At 39.7% G+C, this 12,172-nt stretch overlaps 1 protein-coding gene across 1 annotated transcript in view; it reads right to left on the reverse strand.

The window, feature by feature from the left end:
* Positions 1–7,537, reverse strand: part of TAFA1 (TAFA chemokine like family member 1) — a 494,506-nt gene extending 486,969 nt beyond the window's left edge. The window contains exon 1 of the mRNA XM_045530433.1: positions 7,277–7,537. Coding sequence (XP_045386389.1) covers positions 7,277–7,303 — 27 coding nt within the window. The 5' untranslated portion in view covers positions 7,304–7,537. The remainder of the gene's footprint in view (positions 1–7,276) is intronic.
* Positions 7,538–12,172: the final 4,635 nt, after the last annotated feature.

The raw sequence follows: 12,172 nt of genomic DNA on the forward strand, positions 1-12,172 counted from the left end.
ACCATGAGAGCAAGGAGAACAAGCATCTTCTTCCCTGCTGCATTTTCAGAATCAAACATACTGCCTGGCATATAATAGACACTGAAATACTTGAATGAATAAATGAATAATAATGAATAAATCAAAAATAAAATACTAATTCACCATCAAAATAGCATACAAAATGAACTGTTTTTATAGAAATAAACAGATTTTGTGACCCTTCCCCATAGCCTTTGTAGTTCTTTTGGTAGACAATACATTCACTTATGAAGTGGTGACACGTATTCAGGGTGACTGCCTTGTCCTGTGTTACCCTATTGCTATGACACTAAGTAAAGGAAATTGGTCCATACATTGTTTAAAATCTGGCCTACCTGCCTATAAATTTGTGTTGGAATTTTTTTTTGCTAGAAAAAAAATGAAACTGCCCTGAATTTTCAGCCTTGGTTCTCAGTATTTGATACCAAATATGATCTGATGGGAGAGCTCACAGCTGAGCCCTAAAGAATGAAAAAGTCTACAAATGTTAAAAATGAAAAGAAGGCACTTAGAATTTCATTATATTGAACCTGGAAGAGATCCTTCAAGTCTACTAGGCTAGCCTCTTACTTTTAGAGGAAATAAGAAGACCTAAGAAAGGGGAAGAGGCTTACTTAATAAGAAAAAGAAGATGTATCGTTTCTTACAGGTTGACAGCTCACAGGTGGAGCTCACTTCCAGGTGGGTTTGATTCAGCAATTCCACTAAGCCTTCAAGGACCTAGCTCATTTTCAACTCTGTCTCTGCCTTCCAGTTGTCTATTCACTCTAACGCAAGCTCCTCATCATGGATGAAATATGGCTGCCAATAGCTGTCTGGGCTGTGTTCTTCCTCATCCACATAATGACAAGAGAATGGATTATTTAAGAAGCTCTCTCACATGCGCATGGATTATTCTTTTCTAGTTCCCCCAGGAAACCACTTGTCATGTCTCATTAGCTTGGTTTGGGTCACTTGCCCCTCCTTGGGCCGATTACCTTGACCAGGGGAAAGAGCACATTGCTAGGCTGAGAGCTTCAGTGCATGTCCTGTCCCTAAATCAAGAGAGAAACTAGCTCCCCCTAAAAGAGAGAGGTGTGGTAAGGGAGAATTAGGATGACAATGAGAACAGGGGAACAAATATTGAAGACGTAATCATAATGTTGACTAAAGCTAGTAATGTTTCCATATGTACTTTTATGACTCAAGTACTTGATACTTTCTATAATTTTTTCCTACCTATAAAACAATATATCCATATTTTTAAAAGGTAGAAATTCAAGATCTAAACTGAACATTTCAAAAGTCTTCTGTAATCTATCACACAAAAGTTACCAATATTCATATTTAAGTGTACATACATACTCCTAACTCTTTTCCAAACATACCTATTTGGTTCTGTTGCTTTAAAAAATTGTACTTTAAGGTATGTTTTATGATTCTTTTCTCAAAATATCACACTTTTTATGTCAGTAACTATTCATCTAATGGTGCCCTGAATCCATTTCACCAATCTAAAGTACTGTACTTTTGTTTCTCTAAATATTCCACATTCATTTTGTTGCTTATAAATTGTGGTTCATCTTACTTTCTTGGCAGTAAATTTGTTACTATGCAAGATAAAAAATTAACAAGAGCATTTTTCTTGTTCTATAGGATCTTACATAGTATCAGTGGTTAACTACAACAACAAAAACCCCATAAATCTCCTTTTCCTGGTGTGGGCTTAAATCCTATTAACTTTGCCTGACTCCCTAGGTTTGTACCTGATTTGCCCTCAAGTAAATTTCTGGTCTTTGTCTTATTATTAATGTGTTTGATTAGCTGTTCCCTTTTATCTGGTTTGAATTTCTAATTATGGGAAATAAGCAATTTCCAGAAGGAGTAGAAAAATAGAAAAATATATATTTTAATCCATACCTCCTTGAACCTTCTTCTTTTTTTTTCCTTCATTTTTTTGATGTGGTCAGTGAGGCAATATAATAACAGTGATGAGATAATGAATTCTGGAGTCAGACTACTTGGTTCTCTGTGTCAGCTCCACCTCCTACTAACTGTTGGACTCTATGCAAGTAACTTCACCTAAGTTTTTTCACTGATACTTAATTCAAGGGATCAATGTTAGATGCAAATTGGGGTGTCTGGAATACCATAAATCTCTATAAAGTTTTTAAATTAAATTTGATTTGTATGATATATTTAAGATTTTGCTCAGAATTTTAAGGTGCTCTCTCACCTCTCCATGCTTTTGCAAATTCAACTCTTTCTATTTAAACATCTTTGCTTCCTCTTCTATTTCCACCTACCATTCCCAGTTCCCTCCCTTTCCTAACTCAACTCACTATTATAGATTTGGTGCCTTTATGTCATTCCCTATGGACTTTCTCTTGGCCTCCTATGTCTAGGTTAGAAACCCCTTCTCTCTACTCCCATAAGATTCAGTGCCCACTGCCTTTGCTATACCACCTACTGCTCTTGCCTTATTTATCTATCGTCTCTCCATTAGATTATCTTTTATATCCATATTCTCACACAAAGCATAGTCCCTTTCAGTTCCTCGAACATATTATACCCTTCTTAACCCAAAGCTTTTACACATTCTGTTCTCTCTTTCTAAAACATTCTTCCATCCTATTCTTTGCCCAAATGGCTCTTTTTTATCCCTCTGAATTCAGAGAGACTTTTCCTGACCTTATCATTCCCTGCATGAAAACATGCAATGGTTTCCCAATGCACGGAATATAATGTCTGACTTCTTTAAAAAAAAAAAAAATAGACCCCTAAGGCCCAGCATGAACTGACATCCACTCATATTTCCAACCTATTATCATTCTGCTTTTCCCCACCCACTCATACATGCATCCTGCTCCAGTCACTCTGATCTCCTCGCACTAATTCATTTGGGTATTCACTTATTCAGCAAATATTCATTAATCAAACAAGGTTCGGAGACTAGAACTCAACAAATGGAGAAGAAGATAACCGCTGCCCTGTTTCACACACTCCGAAAGCTTTCCGTACTCAGGGTTTTTATATGTGCTATAAGCTCTTGTTTTATTCACAGCTGTTCGCTCATCATCTGGCAAGGTACCTGGCACGTAGTAGGTGCTCAATCAATATTTATAGAACCTATGAATAAGTGAATGTGTGAATGAACTAACAAGCATAGTCACTTCTCACTTATTCATGATTTGGGTGTTTTATGAATTTGCAGCCAGATTCTGCTGCAAAGTGGTTGGCAGTGGGCTGAGCAGGGCGGAGGCTGGGAAGGATTTCAGATGATGTGTCTGTGTGTGTATGGGTGTTTGTGTGGGAATCTGAGAGTGCCTAAATAGGCATTTCCAACCACATCCCAGTGCCAGGGAGAAATGCTTTTTGCATTGATTCTTGTTTTCTCCACCGTTGTGTCCCTTTCTTCTAATGCGCCATATTGGTAGTAGGCCTTCCCCACTCTGGGTTTCCGCCCTCACACTCGAGTTTTTTCCTACTGTGATGGAGAGCATGAGGTAGCTCTAGGAGTCCCAGCTAAGTGAGAAGAATCTAGCAGTTACTAGTTTGGAGTAGAGGAAAAGAGAATGATAAAAGGGAGTGCAAGAGGGGAAGAGAACACACCTCAGTGTGCTCATATTTTACATTCCCTAAACCAGACGACCTCCATCTTGGCAGTGAATTACAATAACCTGGGCAGTTTTTAAAACTCTAAATGCCTAGGATCCCACTTGAGATCAATCAAACCAGGATCTCTGGAGGTGGGACCCAGGCAATAGTATTTTTTAAAGCTCACTAGGTGGTTCCAATTTGCAGCCAAGTTTGAAAACCACTGTACAAAAACAAAAACTTACAGCGTAGGCCTCTGGTCACTATGGCAACCCCAGAAATACCTGCAGCTTCTTGTTAATTAGTTACCAACTAAAAGGCATGTTTTCTGTGTTTAACAGATTTAAGGTTAGCACAATGTAGGCATCTTTATTGAATGCCTACTATGTGCTTAGTATGATAACAGCAACATATGAAACCTCCATTTCATTAATTTGAGGTTTTTTTTTCTAGTTCATATTTAACTGTATAGGTTACATCAAATTTAAGTGTTCCAAACAACATTTAGTAGATTTCATGGTTGCCTCCCTTACATACATTCCTTCTTCTTGATTTTCAATTATATACCCACAATCCCCTTGCTGAGCTAACTGTCGGTTCTAGGAGTCTCTTCTGTGGTTCATGGTAGCCCTATCCCCTGGCCATGATCAGATAGGAGAACAAAAGTCAATTTGGGCCAATGATACACAAGGACAGGTTTGCAGGGATATCTTGGAAAGACAATTTCCTCACTTGTCTAAGATGTCAGGAATTAATTTTCTCTTTTCATCCAGAGTTGAACAAGAGAGCATGTCATTAACTAGGAGTCATTAATAAATGTTGTGAGATCCTGAAGAGGCACCAACCTTAGGATGAGGGTGATACCATGGAAAGCTGAGTAACCAAGTTGGGGAAATGTTCCTTGGTTAAATCAAACCAACCCTAAAGTCCAGTCAACACTAGACTTTTTCCATTATAGGTTCAGACAGTTTGAGTTGGGCTTTCTGTTACTTGCAACCAAAAGCATCCTAATTAACAGAGCATTAAGAGACAGCCTATGACAATGGAAATATAAAACTAAGAACATCCTAAAGATTATTTAATCCAATCTCTCAATTTAAAAATACATTAAAAAAATTAAGACCCAAAGAGCTGAAGTGTCTTATGCAAATTAACACAGTCTACCTGGACCTGTATTACCTACAGCTGGGCCTTGATCTCAAGTGTCCTCATTGCCAGCCCATTGCTCTTTCTACCATACTATAACGTCATCTTCATAGTAAACATTCACTTTAACTTTCCACTGTTGCTAAATTAGTTGTAATGACCCTAACTTTTGAAATGTCATTAAATTTCCTTGGAAGGAACTCTCTCTAGAAACAGATATTCTCATCCCTCCCTCAAAAGACATACCCCAAACCTATAGATACCATTTGATTGTTAAATGTGGATATCATAAAAGAATATGTAAAACTGTTGAAAATATACATCACACAATGCACCCCCAACCAAGAAAAAAAATTAAAAATTCTACCCAGCTAGGCTGCTTCAGTAAATGATGTTGCTGAATATATAAAATACTTGAATCTAAATTTAAAAATGCTCCCCCCTCTTGATTAACCAGATTGTCCCCTCCCCTATATATAGGAACGCTATGTGCCTGAGCCCACTTGCCATCTGTTACCACATTTTCCAAACTTCTCTTCCACCCCCTTCTCTTACACAATCTTATCACATAAAAATATTAGATTTCAGGGATTTGTATAATTTCATCAAATTTTCTGAGCCAAGTAAAAATAGAGGAAGTACTGGTATATTAAATTGACTTTTTGAGTGCCCAATACATATCCATGGTAGCCAGTAATGCCCTTTAGGCAGACCTTATATGGCCAGGACTAGCAAGAATGAATTTTTTCCTTTATTCTAACATTTGATATTAGGAATTTTCAGGTGTTCCCCATATTACCAAGAAGCTTTTGGATAATTTCCAGAGTCCTGACTCATATAGCATTATATTGCTTTGGTTATTAGCTTTTGTAAACTTTCGTGAGTTTTCCCAGATCATTGGGAAAATACTTACAAGCCAACTTGGGATTATCCATATTGCCTCTTTCCCCTCAGTTTGGGAGATGAATTTTAATCATCTAAATCTATGGTACTTTTTACTCACTTAAGGGCTTAGGCCGGAAACTGAAGAGTCTTCCTTGGTTGCTTCATTTCCCACCTCTCACAACAAATCCATCAGAAATCCCAGCCAATGCTTTGTTTCCAGACCCCATAGGAGTTCTCTGAGAAATGTTCAGGGACACTGACTATGATACATCAAACCCACTACTCAATGAGGGTTTGCTAGGGATGGTCCTCTGAACTGGGTTCTTCCATATTTCTCTGCACGTATAGGAGAAAGGAGGCTTGTAATAAGCATCCTGTCGTGTCTACTAAACATCCTACTTTTCCCATCCACACCCCTGGTGGTTCTGAAAGTCTCATCAATCACAGTGCCTCAATGCCTTCTCTGATCACAGGGGTAGTCACATGACCCAGGCCTGACCAACCAGGAGTTCCCATGTCTGTCAGCAGAGATTGGTCCATGTGTGGGCACATTACCCAAGGAAGAACACTAGGGAGAAAGGGATTTACTTCCAGTGTAACATAGACTTAGGGTTACTGGTGGCTATTTCTATCTATGAGGAAAATGTCTACCTGTGGCATCAGAGAAGAGAGTCACACACACAGGAGAAAGAGAAAAACTAGGGCTGAAAGATGGAGAGGGAGAAGAAGGAGACGGGTAAGAATAGAGACTAAATCAGGGTTGCAAAGATGGTCTGCCTCCTGTTTTTATAAATTAAGTTTTATTGGAACACAAATATACCCATTTGTTCATGTATTATCTATAACTGCTTTCATGCTATAATGGTAGAATGGTTGGAACAGATGCCATCCCTAATTGGGTATGCCTGAATAAGGGCACATGATGTATCTTGTTCTCAGAGATCTTATAATTTAGTCAAGGGCCATAAATGTAAATATATATTTGTAGCACAATAAGAGAATGGGAATAAAGACAAAATGCAGAACAGAAAGAACATACAAATCTAATAAAATAACAATGCTAACAATAATGATAATAATGTTCCTGATGATGGCAGCTATAATTTATTGATCAGATAGTGATGCTGTGTTGCCACTGTAGATATATTGTCATTCATCCTCCAAAAAATAAATGTTACAGTCAGGATAAGATAAGTTTTGCTGTAGTAACAAGCAACCCCCATCTCTCTGCTACAAATCCAGAGTGGATCAGTGGGAGGCTCTGCTTCTGATACATAGCCAAGATCCCAGAGTGATGGAGGCTTTTTCTCAACACATTTCCACATATGCTTCACTGGGGGAAAGGACTTTGGCAAATCACACACTGTCTCTGTCTCTAGAAATGTGTATCCACATGTGAAACACATCACTTCCACTCACATTTCATTAGCCAAAACAGGTCATATAATTGTGCCTAAACTGAAAAGTGCTGGTGGAATATATTATAATACTGTCATGTGCTTAGAAGAAGAGCTGGAAATATCTAGAGAATACCATTGTATAATATTAGTCAGGATTCTCCAGAGAGACAGATCCAATAGGATATAGATACAGATATATATAGATATAGAAATATATGACAGAGGATTTATTGGGGGAATTGACTCACATAATTATGGAAGCTGAGAAGTCCCATGACCAGCTGTCTGCAAGCTGGAGACCACAGGATGACAGTGGCATGGCTCAATCCAAGTCCAAAAGCCTTAGGACCAGGGAAGCTGATGGTATAATTTTCAGGCCAAGTCCAAAGGCCTGAGAACCCAGTAGGGTGCTGGTATAAGTCCTAGACTCCAAAGGTCAGCGAACCTGAAGTTAGGATGTCCAAGGGAAGAAGGAAGAGAGAATCTCAGCTCCAGGAAAGAGAGAAAGGAAATTCTTTTCTCTCCTTTTTCATTCTAACTGGGCCCCCACCCAATTGGATGTCGCCTGCCCACAATAAGGGCAAATCTTCCCCACTCAGTCCACTGATTCAGATGTTCCTCTGGAACATCAGACACACCTAGAAGTAATGCTTTACCAATACCCTAGGTATTCTTTAATCTAGTCATGTTGACACCTAAAATTAACCATCACAACCATGACTGTTTACCCAAATAAGTATTATTCATCTTCATCTTCCAATGAGAAAATACAGTAAGAGGAATTAGGAGACTTCCTCAAGGCTATCAGCTAATAAGTAGTAGTGTTTGATTTGAACTCAAGGCAGTATGAATCTAAATCCCAAACTCTTTTTGGTTGTACCATGTCCATGTCTTTTCTCATCAGCTTTGTGTTGGATGGTTGGATAGAATAGAAAGTTTACATGATGGAGGACCAAGCAAGAGATCTGATGAGCTAGGAAATAGCAAGCCTTTTAACCTTTTTTAATTAATACAGTTACATTATATAAGCAGTACTTGAGAAAGTCATGATGGCAGAATTGGGCTTGGGGTGGGGGATGGGGGAACAGTATAATAGTTAGAATGAGATAATGAAAAGAAAGGAGGGAAGGAGAAAGGAAGAGAGAGGGAAAGAGAGAGAGAGAAATGCGTAGTTGGGAAGGAGGTTTTAGACAGAGACCTTTCCTGTTCTTGAGTACCTTAAGTATAATTCTTTTCTAAAAGGTTCAGGTTCAAATATTTATGAGACAGAGTTACTATTCCTTTTAGGGGCTTGTCAAGTGTAAAAAAGGAGGAAAAATCTGTTTGTGAAGGGAGTTTACAGTATACTTAAAGTTTATTTTAAAAATAAATAGGACTTGATAGATAGGGCAATAAACAACAGGCCCCATCAGTAACCTGCCAGGAGCACTAACAGGAAGCATCTGTAGGCTGCCAAGAGCCAGAAATAAGAATGAACAATTCTTACCGTCAGAGAGTCACAGGAACATTCACAAACAAAGAGAATATTTGGGATGCAGCATCTCTAAGCCAAGTTACTCTCCGTGATGAGCACACTCACAGTTTATGTGGAATACACCCACACAGGTAAAGTCACATCTGAATCAGATGTTGCTGGTTCCCTTTGCTATGAATCCCAGGTTTAGTTTTAGCTTGAAATTATGACACGGTATACAAAAATGTGCAGGGATCTTTAGAGAAATGTAACACCATAGAGATATTAAACTTTGTATAACCTCAATAATTAGAAAGTATATGTGGCCAAAAAGAGTTTGTGTGCTCCTCTCAATATTTATTTTTAATATTTTTAATATTCATACTTACCAAATGCACATAGGCATGGCTAAGTATTTATGTGCCCGTGCTATATGCTGGGCATGATTACAGGAGCTGGGGATGAGCACATGAAGAAGGGAAACAATCTTTACCTCCATGGAGCCTCAGGTTTTAGTAGAACATCAAAATAAGGAAACATGCACCATGTGAGTAAAGATTGGGGTATGTGAGATAAAAAATATGAAAATAAAGAGGTAATAGCAAACCTGGGGTACAAGGAGTGAGGCTGACTTAAAGCAGTGGTTAAGGAGCCCTTTAGGGTGCTGATTTTTGAGCCAGGACCTGGAAGGTAATGAGCTAACCATGCAATGACAAAGCATGGTGGATATTTGGGTCTGTTTCAATTAATATAGACTTCCTTTCTGGAGACAAAAATATAATAGAGCTATGTTCTAAAGCTCACTGGATTGGGGATCTGAGTTTCCTTCTGCCTGAGACGTGAGTCTCTGTTCTGCCACTTAATAGCTGTCTGCCCTTAAGTCAGCCATGTAAATTTTATGCATCTGGATGTCCTCATATGTGAAATGTGTGGATTGGGCCGGTGGGTCTCTAAAGTCTCCTCTAGCACTGAAAGTTTATGCTATTGCCTCTCCTGTTCCCACTGCATGTGCGTGTATACATCCATATGCTCTCTTTTGCACACACACACACACACACACACACACACAGATCATGAGCCTTAAGTCTTCTACTTTGCAACTGCTGTCAGGGCCCTGGGCAAACTAGGAAATGTGTATCCGATATGATTTGAGTGTAAGTGAAAACCACCTTGCCTAGCCTTAGCCTCTTCCAAAAACTGCCTTTGCTGAAACACCACACTAGCTATTCCGTAAAGGTCCCTGCGGACAAATGTGACTACCTTATCTTAGAGGATACACCACACTCTTTCCTCAAACTGCCTGTCACTGGCCACAGCCTCAGATACCTCGTGTGACTTTTCCTCCATATTCTCTTCTCAACCACCTCAATCCAACTGTATGCAATTGGACCAGAAGTAAACACCAGAAGGATCAAGCATAGGCTCCAATGACCTGGGAAACATGGAAAGGGTGAGGCAGGCCAGCAGTCTTGCCTCCAAGGAATTTAGATTGGGGAGTATGACACATTGGATGGGTTGGTAGCAGGGCCAAAAATTAAGGGCACAAAAAAGCCTCCAAAACATCATGATGACAGAGCATTCGAATGAAGTCTGTGGACTTCATGCCCACTGAGGCTTCCAGAGCTGTTTAAATCCACACTCACTTTCTAGTTCGATCTCCCATGAGACCCTGGCATTACAGTATTTCCTAGCTTTGATTTCTGTGAAATTTCTCTGTGTCCTATCAACAAGCCCCATTTCTAGTGAACCAGCTTATCTGGAATTCTTTCAGTCAAACTGTGTTCACTAAAACAAAGGATGGCTCATTCAACAAATAAGATAAACCATGTGGAGATGTAATGGTGGCCAGATTTAGAAACAGGAGTGATAAATACAAATGGGGAAAGGCTCTGCTTTCAAGAACTAGAGGTCAGATGGCCATGAGCTGCTGGCACCGGGAGATGTAAATGGCGCCTGGAGCAGAAAATGGGTTCCAGGCAGCATGAGGTTTGGGGTGGAGGTGGGGGGTGCTCCAAAATTGGTCAGAGAGGACATAAAAGAGAAGACCAGGAGGAGAAAATTCAACCTAGAATTTTGCTAAAGAAGAGTACTCAATTCCATCGGAAAGAAACAGCCCTCGAAGCTCTCAAATATATCTGTCTTTCTCTTCTCCCACGTACCATCCAGCAGCAGGCCTAACATATAGTAAAAGTAATAATGATCATACTTATTCATGGAGGCTTGAAGTTCTCCGTCAGGTACCACACTGGAAGACATTTTCTCCTAGTCCTTCTTTAAAGAATGCTCTATTCTTCCAGCCACGTGGTGGCTCATGCCTGTAATCCTAGCACTCTGGGAGGCTGAGGCAGGAGGATCACTCCAGGTCAGGAGTTCGAGACCAGCCTGAGCAAGAGCAAGACCCCATCTCTACTAAAAATAGAAAGAAATGATTTGGACAGCTAAAAATATATATAGAAAAAAAAATTAGCCGGGCATGGTGGTACATGCCTGTAGTCCCAGCTACTTGGGAGGCTGAGGCAGAAGGATTGCTTGAGCCCAGGAGTTTGAGGTTGCTGTGAGCTAGGCTGACGCCACGGCACTCTAGCCTGGGCAACAGAGCGAGACTCTGTCTCAAAAAAAAAAAAAAAGAATGCTCTATTCTTCCACCCCGTGTAACTCTTTAAAAGTCTTTCTTAATGTTACGGCTTCAGCTCCTGAACTTAGGGATCACAGGTAAGCCAACCAAGCTCATCATTTTTAAGAAGAGGGCAGTATGGAGAGATTGTCCAATAGTCCCTTCCAACTGCTGTCTGCAGCAAACCCATAAAACATTCCCTGTGCATAATATATGGGAACTCTATTAAAATATAGCACATTGTTATAAGAAGATGGAAACAGTCTAAGTCAATTTGTGTCTCCTTGTAAAACAGTCCCCCTAATACTGACCACAAAGCAGAGTTCTTCTGTATTGCTTTAAATTAAAAAATCCACTGTTCAAGGAGTTACTGACTAGCTGCTAATCGCAAGTTTATCCAGCTCTGTAGACACATTGTGAAGTTCCAAGAGTGATGCTAAGCAAAGGTCATTTAGCAGAAAGACGCCTGCTTGTATCGAACACCTTCTCTGCTCCAGGGTAAGCGAGGACAGACCAGCAATCAGTTTATAAAAGCAGGGACTGCGTGCCATCCACAATGTAGACCTACATATCTGACCTAAAAAGGCCACTGCTCATGTTTCCAGAGTGGAAAAATGTATATCAAATACTTTACCTACAAGAAAAGATCTTTATGTTTAGTCGGAAGTGGGCCAGCACACCACTACCTTGACAGAGTGCTAAAGAATCTAGCAAAGGGAGATGGCAGGTATGTGGACTTCATTCCTTCCCTGCCTTAGTCTCTAAAACACAGTGACATCTTTGCTCTAAAAAATGATACTTGGTCTCTTTGTCTCAGGCCTCGAATTTTTAAACATGTGCAATTATTCTCAGAGTGTAAAATCTGCAGCTTTTTAAAGGCTACCAGGTTAGCAAAACAAAGATCATGGTTGTTATTTACCAACTATTTGTGTAGTTCCCAACATGCTATCCAAATTTCGATGATCCCTGTGGGAGAGGGGGAGGAGAAACAGGAGAAATGGGACAGGGAGATGGAAGGGGGACAGTTTATCTTCAACGTTTTAATTAATCCAGACTCATTAAGTAATTTATCAATGG

This window comes from Lemur catta, chromosome 18 (genome assembly GCF_020740605.2).
Source record: "Lemur catta isolate mLemCat1 chromosome 18, mLemCat1.pri, whole genome shotgun sequence".
Taxonomy (NCBI): domain Eukaryota; kingdom Metazoa; phylum Chordata; class Mammalia; order Primates; family Lemuridae; genus Lemur; species Lemur catta.